General features: G+C 42.6%; 1 protein-coding gene across 1 annotated transcript; it reads right to left on the bottom strand.

Annotated features, from left to right (window-relative positions):
• Positions 1-200: 200 nt before the first annotated feature.
• Fam216b (family with sequence similarity 216 member B) lies at positions 201-11,375 on the bottom strand. The gene is made up of 4 exons (XM_052732676.1): positions 9,703-11,375; positions 7,477-7,592; positions 5,173-5,293; positions 201-3,225 (listed from the first exon to the last, which is right to left on the bottom strand). Exons 2-4 carry the CDS (start codon positions 7,573-7,575, stop codon positions 3,041-3,043), a joined length of 405 nt encoding a protein of 134 aa, XP_052588636.1. The 5' UTR covers positions 7,576-7,592; positions 9,703-11,375; the 3' UTR covers positions 201-3,040.
• Between the last annotated feature and the right edge of the window lie 509 nt (positions 11,376-11,884).

Here is an 11,884-nt window from a genome sequence, read left to right as displayed (position 1 = left end):
ACACACATTTCTGTGCTACATACACAGCTCTGTCTCCACAGGAAAAACTCTGGACAAACATGAGTTACATTTTCAAGATCACAAAGTATTGAGAGAGAGAGAGAGAGAGAGAGAGAGAGAGAGAGAGAGAGAGAAGAGGGAACATGTCAAACAGGGAAGTCATTGTGCATTTGAGCATATTCAGGGATCAACACTTTCATTTCAAAAAATTACTGAGTATGGTTTATTGGGCACAATGTTTTGTTTCCACAGTCATGCATGAGAGAATATACAATTGTCTAAGAACACTTGGATATTTACAAAATGGCTGCTCACCAAGAGGCACAAGGAGGTATCAGAATTGCTGTCTTATGACTGCTGGGCTTTGTGACAGCCTTTTCCTGAAAACTACCTGGGGTCTCATAAGAGCCACACCAAATCCCCTGAGAGTGATGTCTCCCATAACTCCCCATAAACCTGTGAAATTCCGCATCACAACAGCTCTGTCCCATCTCCACACATCAGCACACTGAGGACAAAACTCCCAACACAGGTCCCATTCAGTACAACCAAACAATATCTGGACCATAACACAAGAAGTTCTCCAAACTCTTTCCATCAGAGACAAGAAGGATAATTAAAACCCAGAACATGTGTTCCCTTAGCAATTGTTTAGGATTTATAGCAGGGAAGGAGCGGGGAACACGTTCTATCCCTGACTGTCTTGCGGCAATTATAAAATGGAGACCAACTTTACCTGGCTTTATTACCTTTTGGAAATTCTTTGCTGCCCCGCTATTGCTGCACCTTGGATGAACTGTTCTGATCACTTCTCCCTGAAAACCACTGCCAGGCCTCCCTAGTTGTGTAGCTTCCTGGGACCCTTGAAGCACATCCCAAACCCAGAGACCAGTCTGATTGCAGACTTTGAAAACATCAGTATTGTTCAACAAGCATTATGGACAGCTTTTCACAGTCAGGGTCTCTTTCAGGTGTCAGCAATTTTAGGTAAAATGGTTCCTTGATCTCCATGTGTTGATGGCAGCCATTGTGAGCCACAGCAGCATGATCTCCAATTGGTCAAAGCACTAGGATTAACTAAAACCTTCGTGTGTCCTTTCTACCCCTTATCTTTCTCAGTGTTCTTTGTGGTGAGCATCTTTTTTTTTAAAGCTTTCTAACCTACCACATCTTTATAAGCTTGAAATGTGGGGCTCCAGCTGTAGGGGAAACATCTTCTCAGAAGGGGGAATCAGCAAGAAGGGATCCTGCACCCATTTACATCTATTAAGCCCATTTGTCCTTCTTACGGGCCAGTGACATTCAGCTGCCCATAGGATTGTGAAAGCCTCTGTTGGAAACCAATGCTCCTGAGAGTTTTTGATACAGGGTTGCAGCACGGATCCTCCATGCTTGTTATTCCTGTTATTCTGTACCACAGGCTAACGTTGACTCAGCAGGTACCTAGGCCAACCAAGTCACAAAAGCCCACGATAAAGTGCACATCAGCAGTTCACAGAGATAAAAGGCTCAGAGTGGAAACAGGGGAAGGTTAATGTCGACTGTTAGGGCTGCCATCATCCTCTACCTCTTAGGAGGGTTACCTCACAGCTCACCCTAGTTCTATGGGGTTTTTTAAAGCTACCTAACAACCCCTAATATAACAGTGTGATCTACACAGAGTACTTGAATCAGTGCCAGGGCGCTCAAGAAGCTGCTTCATGATTAGGCAAATGGCCCCTTAGTCTCTCCACGCTGATGATGAACAGCATGAGCCACAGCAGCATAGTCTCCATCTGGTCAGAGGTTGTTCCTGCTTTCCCAAGACTTTCTGACAGATGGGTGGGACAACCATGGCCCTCACACCATCCAAAGAAACGTCAGGTGGAATCATAGACCCGACAATGAGGCTCTTTAGAAGCCTTTGACTGATTTCACACCTTTTATGTTAATGGCTACAGAGAGAAGGCAATTATCAATGAGGGAATTTTGTGTTTTTGTTATTTTGGGTTTGGGCTGGAAAGGGTGTGTGTTAGTATTGTAACAACTTCTTTTCGAATGAATGTTCCATCTCTCTTGTAAAATAAGATCTATCTCAACAATTTCTTCATGGGGTGACAGTCATTGGCTGACATGAATGGCATTAAAAAATAAAGTAAGGGAGTGACAGTTTTTAATTTGACTGTATAGGATCACTAATTTTTGGCACACACAGGAGAAAAACTGGTGAAGAAAGTCATTATCAAACATAACTAATATGACACTGTGCCATTTGCAGAGAAACCTGACTGGCCGTTTCTCATCTGCTCATTTGCATGGGCTTGTACGAGTTCTTAAGATCTTCAAAGACAAGACTTGAGATCAACTCTTTGGGGCTGTTTTCTGTTCTGCTGAGAGTGTTTGTAACTGCCAGGGGCAGGTGTGTGCATGAATTAGCTTACCCATGTCAAGGCCAATCACAGCTGTCTAGAATCAGCCTGGCAGTAGCAGACTGAAGAGCACAAATTTCAAAAATGACGGAAATTCGATTGAGTCAAGAGAACCAGAAACTTCAGGACCACAGTGAATCTCATTGCCTGGTGGGGATAAAGGTAGGAAAAGGCATGTGGCGCTCGTCACTGACACTGTGACTCCGGAAACCTCCGTAATCAGTATTGACTGTGTGGCTTTGTGTATTTTCAGATGTGCGATGGGCAGCTTGCCGGCAGCTGTCACCCAGGGAGAGGGGTCCAGTCACTTGTCCCCTTCTACTCCCCTGAGACTTCACTGGGACACTGGAACTCAAAAGCAGCTTTTACTTTGAAAGCTTTGAAAGCCCTTTTATTTTACAGATTATATGTGGTAAACCTTGCTTATTATCTGCTCTATAGCTTGCAAATCTTCCAACTTCTTCTTGTTGGTGACATTTATATGAAGATGGGATTATGTGTAGGTCTGGAGTTTATATTAGTATTTTTTTATTCATTGTCATACAACAAACACATACCAAGAACCCACTTGCCAGGAATACACAGATAAGCTATCTATTTTAGAGATTATGCATAGTTTCGGGTCTTGATGCTCAGTGTGCTGTGCTGGGGGCCCTGGGTCTAATTCTAGACTCTGGTTTTGCTGGTCGGCATTTTCTTTGCGTGGCTGAAGAGTTTTGGGGAATGGTCCTTTGAGGATCTACCTTGGTTGAGGCTTGCATGGTTGAATGTCTAAGCAGAGCAGCACAAGACAAGGCCTCCTGCTGAGTGATATAGCCTGAGCAAAGAAATGAGAGGAATTTCAAGGTCAGTATTTTTCTTTGAAAGGTTTATTTAGTTTTATGTGTATGAGTATTCCACATGTGTGCCTGCTGTCCCCAGAGGCCATAAGAGGGTGACAGACCTCCTAGAGCTGGACTTGCAGGTGGTTGTTAGCCAATTGGGTGATGGGAAATGAACCCAGGTCCTTTGCAAGAACAGCAAGTACTCTTAGCCAATGAGCCATCTCTTCAACTCAACAATTTTAGAACAAAAATATTCACAGAGGCAAACAAAAGTTCTACTTCCATGATTAGCATGCCCTGGTTATACTGTCTTTGAGGACAAGGACGTGTTTATTTTTTATTTTGCATTTTACCTTCAGTGGGCATGATGGTTAATCTTCACTGTCAACCTGAACGACCTGGATAGCCTAAAGATTGTTGAGGCTCACCTTGTGTGTCTGTCTCTCTTTCTAGAGAAGATTAACTGGGGGAGCCCCTTCCTGAATGTGGGTGAGTACCCATACTCTCTGTTCCCTTCTTCCTGGCTGTCAGGATGTGAAAAGCTGTCCTATATTACCCCTTCCATGTCATGATGGACTGACACCCCTAGAAACCATGAGCCAAAATAAGTCCTTCCTAACCAGAGTGGTTTCTGTAAGATATTCTGTCACATGAATGAGAAGAGCTAAGTAACACAAGTTACTATAGTCACCAACTAGCATGTCAAGACATTTGGAAAGAAACTTGAGTGATGAGTAGCCTTCTCACGTTACTTATCTTAGTTATCAAAACTTTCTTCAATTCAGAGAAAGATACTCTCTGGTTAAAAAGATAAAAAAGATTTCTTTCAGTGTTTCTCAAAATATGGTCTTCACTGTACCTACTAGATGCTCTGAATCCATGTGCTTTTTAAAAAATCCCATTATAATTCAAAACTCTACTCTCTTCAAAGACCTTCTGAAATGGAAGCCGAGAAAGCAAGGCATGGGAATCTGCATTTTAGTAAGATGACAACTAGATTTTATGAACATTACTAAATGCCTCTGCGTTTAAGTTGATTGGCTTCTTTGGCATTTGGCTCTGAAAACAAAACCACCAGATGGTGCTTCCACCATATTTCAGACACTCTTCAGTAATCACCAAACTCCAGGTCCTCGTTTACTAGTTTTATGACTGTGGTAAAGTGATTTAACTCATCTGGGTTTTAATTTTCTACCTGAGTTGGAAGGACTGTGCAGCGGAGGGGGCAAGCAACTAGAGGCCTTCCTGTAGGATAAAGGAATTGACAGCCATGAAGCCTTGTAGCAGGTTGATGCTCATGATGTGTTCATGTCTTTTGAAACCATGGTTTCATCTGAGCTTTGTAAAATCTGAGTGGATTTGGTAGAAAGGAAGAAAGCAAAGTATGAGCAGATGGAAGCCATGGTCTTTGGAGAAGTCACCTCTCGCCTGAAGTCCTCTTTGACGATGGCTGCCTGAATGGTCTTCATCAAATTACAGAACTGTGTGGGATCCTAGTTCTATAACTATATTGAACATAATGCCCTTGGCAGGATGTAGGGGCTATGCCAAATGCTGAAACACACAGTTGTTATTGTTGGGAGTAAACTGTCTTTGATCTCACACAAACAGGAAGGAGGGGAACCATTGTTGCAGCTTGTGTTGGCTTTCCAAGTCCAGTGTATCGATCTACTAGATCAAGTTCATATAAATCTCAGAGAGTTGTTAACATTTTATAAGAATCCATACTCTAATTTCTTTAAACCCTCTTAATTCACCTATAAAACTTCACTGTCTATTGTCAGGGATAATCATTTTTAAACTTGGCTAGCCAACCATGTTGATAAAATAGGCCGGCAGAGGCCATTCTTCTTGGATTATTTATCTGGAAATGTGACTTCTGGCTGTAATGAAAAGTTCCCTGCTGATATGCCTAGTTCTGGTAAGGTAGTTAAACTCACCCAGCTGCTGCTGGTACCCAAGGCTGTGAACGTAGCGGGTCTGCAGGGCCTTCCACTGGGGCCTGGAGTCATAAATCCTCATGATGCTGTAGAAGTAGCGTTGCTGCCCTTGATTTAGGTCCTGTTGGAACAAAGAGGTGACTTTGATAAACTCCTATGTCATTAAAAGTGTAACACATTCCAAACTAGTGTCTACAGGAATAAGACGCTTCTCTTAAGGTGACACATATTTTTAAGGAGCCTGGGACATGAATAATCAGGAAATTGCCCTTCACCATTTGTGTAAACAGTCTTCTCCGTGTCTGGATGACGATGAAGTAAAAGGTGTGGATGACAGGGAAGGAGAAGGTTCTAGGTGCTCTGAGTCATAATTGTATACTGAAGGAGATATAAACGCTTCCAGGATGTGAGGATTTTGGTGATCTTTATTGAGAAAAATAGGTTGTGGGAATCTACACAGGGCGGAGGAGGAGGATTCCAGATAGCTGAGATGTTCAGTGGAAGTTCCCAGTAAGGAACTGGGACAAACAATCAAGTGGACAATGTGCTAGGAGATTAACATTGGCAGTAAAAAAGGGCCATGGGAACAGAGGAGCCAGGCATGGTGGTACATGCCAGCCCTTAGGAGGGAGGGGACACAGGAGCACAAGTTCAAGGCCAGCTTGATCTACCAGTGAGTTCTATGCCAGCAGGGCTACATAGTGAGATCTTATTTCAAAGAGAGAGAGAAGGAGGGGGCGGTAGAAAGATCAGAAGTTTCAAGTCCTCCTTAACCACATAGTAAGTTGAAGGCCAGCCTGGGCTACATGAAACCCTGTCTCAAAAATAAGTGGGGAAACTGTGATAATGGCATGAACCTTCTAGAAAAGCCAAGTTAAAATAAGTTTGTCCTGGATACAAAATGCCTAAGAGACAAATTTCAAAGCCAACTGGAAACCATGTGGGAAAACTGCTCTTACACTTTTACATATATACATAGGTTAAGGTGACTTACTGGTTAGACATTTTGTGTGGGACTAAAATCTGAAATCTGTGAGACAATTTGTTGTAGCACGAATCTTAAAAGGTCTTATTAATAAAAACAAACCCAGGAGCCAGGTATTGGGGTGAATGCTGGAAGATCAGAGAAGCTTAACAAGCCACAGCCACCTCACCTTGCCAGTTCCTCAGCTGATCTTGTTTCCTCAGACTGGAAGCCTCTGAGTCCTCATCCAGAATGAATTTCAGCTGAACTACTGCTAAAAAGCCTAAAAGCTTAACCAGCTCTAGTTCCTGGTCCTCACGCCTTATATACCTTTCTGCTTTCTGCCATCACTTCCTGGGATTAAAGGCGTGAGTCACCATGCCTGGGTGTTTCCAGTGTGACTTTGAACTCACAGAGTTCCAGGCAGATCCCTGACTCTGGAATGCTAGGATTAAAGATGTGAGTGTCACCATTTTCTGCCCTCTCTGTCTGTCTAGTGGCTGTTCTGTTCTCTGACCCCAGATAAGTTTATTAGGGTGCACAATATTTTAAGGAACACAAAATCATCACAATTTGTTTTTAAGTCTAGAGTCTTTGAATTTGATATTAAAAGTAAACCCAGAGTAAAAGTAGCCAGGCCAAGAGCCTCACAATGCAAGACATCAATTCACTCCCTGTTTCTATATTATGTATGCTTGGGGATAATACATTTGAAGAAGAAAATGGATTTCATTCCTGAGTAACTAATTAAGCCTTTCACATGATTGCAGACAAGATAATAGGAAAATTGCTAGCCCACTTCCACAGCAAAGCTCCCCAGTACAATGGGAATTTTCCTTATATCAGATAAAAAAAATCTTGAAAGTTACAGTTTTTATTTTATCAAGAAAAACTATGCCTACTTCCTTCCCTGTGTAAAACTTTAAACATCCTAAATGAGAAGTCAGCAGCAGGTTACGTTTCTCATGCTCTTACATTGCCTCCTCTCTTTCTTGGAAGAGATGGAAGAAAAGTGAAATTGCTACAGAGTTCCTGTGTGAATGGCTATAATTAGCTTGGTGGGAAAGACATCTCAAGCAGGAAGCCACGATGTTGATGTTGCCAATTAAGTGAGTTCCCATGGTGGTGGGACAGCCAAGAAAGGAGAAGACCACTTCTCAGACTCCAGCCACTGGGGGTGTTTAGGGTTAGGCGGTCCTGATCCACCTTCATTCACTCCTTCAGCAGGCACTTACTGTGGGGTCAGACAATACCCACTTCCCACACAGACAGTTGAAAAAAAGTCTTCAACCCTCCAAAGAAAGAAGAAAAGGCCTCCCTCTTCCAACAAGATGTGGCACCTTTAGTAATGAATTGTCAACAGCAGAGGCAGGCACTTGAATGCGAGGTATTTGTGGAACATTCTGGGGCTGGTACTGCTTTTTCAAGTTTCTCCTCATTTTTCTTTGTCTTGTACCTCCAAGGAATAACAGACACAGAATCAGTTTTCATTCTGTTTAACCAGCTTTGGGATAGACCTAAGACAGTTAGTAAGCAAATAAGTAATAATTTTTTCCCCAAGAAGAATATTTTCTCCTATTTCCAAGTAAGGAGATGTCTGCAGTCTTCTAGCATCCTGTCTTTTCCAATCCTCCCTCGTCATGATGGAAGGAATCATCCAGAGTCCTTGTCTTCCTGCTTCCCTGTGTGCAGAGTGGGTATCTTATAGAGACATACCAGTCTGTAGCAGTTACTTCTTTACAATTTTAAATAGTGCTGTAAGCTTATCTGGCTCTAAAAGAAATGTCTATGTCTTTGCGAGTTTGGGGGGTGGGGAGGGGGCGCGCAGAATTCAAATTGGAGAAGAAAATAAGATTATCCATCCTTAAATACTGTTGGCATTTGATTAGTTTCCATTTATTTATTTAGTTAGTACATATTGTATTTGATTTTAGGAAAAGGTGATCACAATACAGATATGTTATGAACCCCCCTAGGTCATTAAACGTTTCCTAAAATACAACTGCTAGCAGACACAAAGTATATCCATTTCTTGCACCTTTAGATCTACAGTTTTACACCACAGTGCTACAAAATAAGCTGTGACTCCATCATGTTTCTCTCCCCTGCCTGACAAAGATCAGAACGAAGGACTTTTGTGCAGTGACATGTCCTTTCTCAATGGATTAGGGTTTAGAATCTAAGGTCTATCCAATAAGGGAAAAGTGCTGTGGGACGGTCTGTATGTCAAATACGTTGCTCTGATTGGTTAGTAAATAAAACACTGATTGGCCAGTAGCCAGGCAGGAATGATAGGCAGGACAAGCAGAGAAGAGAATTCTGGGAAGTGGGAGGCTGAGAGAGAGACACTGCCAGCCGCCACGATGACAAACAGCATGTGAAGATGCCGGTAAGCCACAAGCCACGTGGCAAGGTATAGATTAATAGAAATGGATTAATTTAAGCTATAAGAACAGTTAACAAGAAGCCTGGTACGGCCATACAGTTTGTAACCAATATAAGTCTCTGTGTTTACTTGGTCGGGTCTGAGCAGCTGTGGGACTGGTGGGTGAGAGAGATTTGTCCTGACTGTGGGCCAGGCAGGAAAACTCTAGCTACACCAAGAGTAGCAACAGGCCCTCTAAATATAGCAGACTGCTATCAATACCTGTATCACCGGCTAACTAGAGAAGAGGACCTGGAATAAAGGCCACTCAGACCTGAGTTTCTTCCCTTGTTCTTCCCCTCTGGCCATCTTCATGGTGGTAGCCATAATGTCTGCCTCATAGTTTATTGAATTCACTGAGTCATGAGTCCAGAGCTCTCTTTCTACCTGCCCCTAGTGAGTGCTCATGCATGCACATACACATTCTTCAAAATATTTCAATAGCCAGGCGTGGGGCACACCTTTAATCCCAGCATTTGGTGGCCAGAGGCAGACAGGTCTCTGTGAGTTCCAGGCCAGGCTGGTCTCTACAGAGAGCTCCAGGACTACATAGAGAGACCTTGTCTTAAAACCACAATGAAAATCCCAATACATGTGAGAATTATGATTGGCTCAGATATGAGGTCTAGCCATGGGGATCTTCTATAGCTGAAATTTATTATAGAAACACCAGTCAGCATCTCTTTGTGTTCTGTTTCCATGATATAAGCTCATAAATAAAACTATGAATATTTTATTTAATATCACTTTTCTTTAGTGGGCACCCAGGAATCTGTACCAATCGACATACTCTTTGCATGTTCTCTCTGATTGAAACCCACATTCTTTCCTGTACTCAAATTATTTCGAAATCCCTCCTCCCATTTTCCAGGTCTGCAGAGCAAAGAATAAATATTCTTCCAAGTTAGAATGATTCCTTCTGTCTTCAAACAGTGCGAGAAAATGACTGATGATGTTTCTTGTGGCAACAGCTCACGTATGCTTTTTCTTGGGCTATTGCTGAAGAAATCCATCTTACCCATTCAAGTGGTCTACACAGGATAAAGTTTGCTTAAAATGCCTGGAGAATGCGTGGAAAAAACAACCTACACGTTAAATGAAATCCGAAACCAAAAGACAAATTTGCTTAAAAAGAACTTACCTTATATCGTGGGTCCCTGTTTTAAATGCTAACATTCATGCCCCAGGTAGCTTTCTTGCAACGTTTTCTAGTCACACAGCAGTAGCAGGAATTCCGTATGTTGATAAACTAATATCCAAGCAACACCAGGAGATGAAACAAAGAACTGGGGAAACTTGGCTACGTGCCTTTCTGTTTGTGGGTGACATTCAAGAGCACAGCTGAGGTTTTTTTTGTTGTTGCTGTCCTACATTTCAGATCTAATGAAGGGTTAATTTCTAAACCTATTATATCTGCATTATATACAGGAATAGCAGAAAAGTTCATGGAGATAGATGCTTAGGGTTAAAGGTAAAGAAATCTATTAGTGCAACAGCCCACTCTATGCGTACGCCCCAAATTTGGAGTCAGAAACATCCATTCCCCTTGCTCAGAATGGTGAAGAAATGGTTCCTACATACATAAGGCAGGAGTTCGACTGTGATAACCTATGGAATCACATCATAATTCAACACAATGTCCTCCTTCCTATTTCTTGGGGGGAGTAAGGTATTCTCTACACTCATGTTGCTCAGAAGCTACATGCATGACAGAAGATATTGCCTTTCTCTGTGATGGCGTTATTATTTCTCAAGAATCCTTTTTGCGGGGCTATGTGAGGGGTGTGCCAACATGGAAGATTAGAAGCAGTTTCCATGAGATTCCAGGATTGAGAAAAGTCAGATGGAAGGGGGAGGGATGTTAGGCAAAGAGGGAAAACATAGAAGGGTGTGAGAAAACACAAAGGAATTCAGAGACAGAGAATAGTCTGGAGAAATACAAAGGCTAAGCAGCAAAAAGCGAGGAGCCAGTCCAGCAGGCTCCCAGCGGAAGAAAGGGAGCCAAAAACTCTTCCACAATGTAAGCCAGGCCAGCACAGGCCTGGTGAAATTGCTCACTGGGTAAAGATGTTTGCTGCCAAGCCTGACTACCTGAGTTTGATACTCACATCCACACTGGAGAGAACAAACTCTCAGGAGTTTTCTACTGACCTACTACACACACACACACACACACACACACACACACACACACACACACACACACTCATGTATGTGTTTCTTCATATATGTATGAAGAGAGTCAGTCCTACACACAGAACAAGTTTACAGTTCTCACAAGTCCTAAATCCATCTGGGGATTTGGCATGACAGATTTGTGGTGTGCCACAGTCAGAAGTCCATGTGGCACTCTCTATACTCAGGGGCTATTCCCAAACTATCAGGATAGGGGGCATATTGCTTAAGACTGGACTGCTCAGGTCTGAAAACACTGAGGTGTCTGCACAAAGCAGTGATGGCTCCTCTGAGAACTTGATAGGGACGTGCTTAGAAAGCTGCAGGAGGTTCAGACTGTGAAGCCTGGTGGCCCTAGATTCTTTGGCTGGAAACAGGTAACTCCATGGAGATTGATAGCCCCGAGCCAGAAGTCAGCAAGGCTCTGGAACTGCATGGCTTCCTCTTTGCCATGCAGTTCTCAGGTCCCGTGGACATTATTGCATACTCTATACTGTAGCGTGTTTAATATTGAGCAAGATTGGGTCCTTCAGCAATCCAATCAGTGTTTCATTGCCTCTCCCATACCCTAATATCCTCAGGAGACACCCCTTTGCCTTAGACATTAGCAATCCAAAGATGTACAAGCTGAAGAATCCCCTGAATGGGAGCCTGCCTGGCCCGCAGGTGCCAAAGCTGCCTGTGGTCAGAAGCGGCTCCTCATACACAAAGAAATGATTACAGCAGCTGACCCTCAACCATGCCAGGCTCAGCACCAGGTCAACAGAATAAAGCTTTCATTAGTTTTGCCATTTGCTTTTCTATTGGTGGTTTAACAGTTGCTTTTAAGTATATTTCTTTGTCTGATTTTTGTCTGGAGTTGTTATTGCTTTTATGACAACTTATTACCTTCATGTTGAGTGGTTCGAGATTTGGGGCCCTCTAGTGAAGACTGCTCACTAAAGAGACTCACAAAACCAGAAAATGTATCCATCCCAATAGATGCATAAACCATAACACAGAAAAAAACAAAAACCATGAAAAACCAAGGCAAAAATTATTCTTCTAAAAGATCATAATTAAAAAAATGCAAAGACACTGGGTAATGGATGAAACACTGGGTGACAGATTCAGAATTTTTTTTTTTAAAAAAAAAATCGGTGCCTGCA

This window comes from Peromyscus californicus, unplaced genomic scaffold, assembly GCF_007827085.1.
Source record: "Peromyscus californicus insignis strain IS unplaced genomic scaffold, ASM782708v3 Scaffold_12__1_contigs__length_115047231, whole genome shotgun sequence".
Lineage (NCBI taxonomy): Eukaryota > Metazoa > Chordata > Mammalia > Rodentia > Cricetidae > Peromyscus > Peromyscus californicus.
The sequence above is the reverse complement of the archived record's forward strand: the minus strand, read 5'-3'. Positions and strand labels throughout refer to the sequence as shown.

Excerpts from the sequence above, each read along its gene's own strand:
- Fam216b (XM_052732676.1), bottom strand. The coding sequence starts at position 7,575 with ATGAGGAGAAACTTGAAAAAGCAGTACCAGCCCCAGAATGTTCCACAA. Across the intron at positions 5,294-7,476 it reads TTGACAATTCATTACTAAAG|GACCTAAATCAAGGGCAGCA; the intron begins GTGCCACATCTT and ends TTGTTCCAACAG. Across the intron at positions 3,226-5,172 it reads TGGGTACCAGCAGCAGCTGG|GCTATATCACTCAGCAGGAG; the intron begins GTGAGTTTAACT and ends TTCTTTGCTCAG.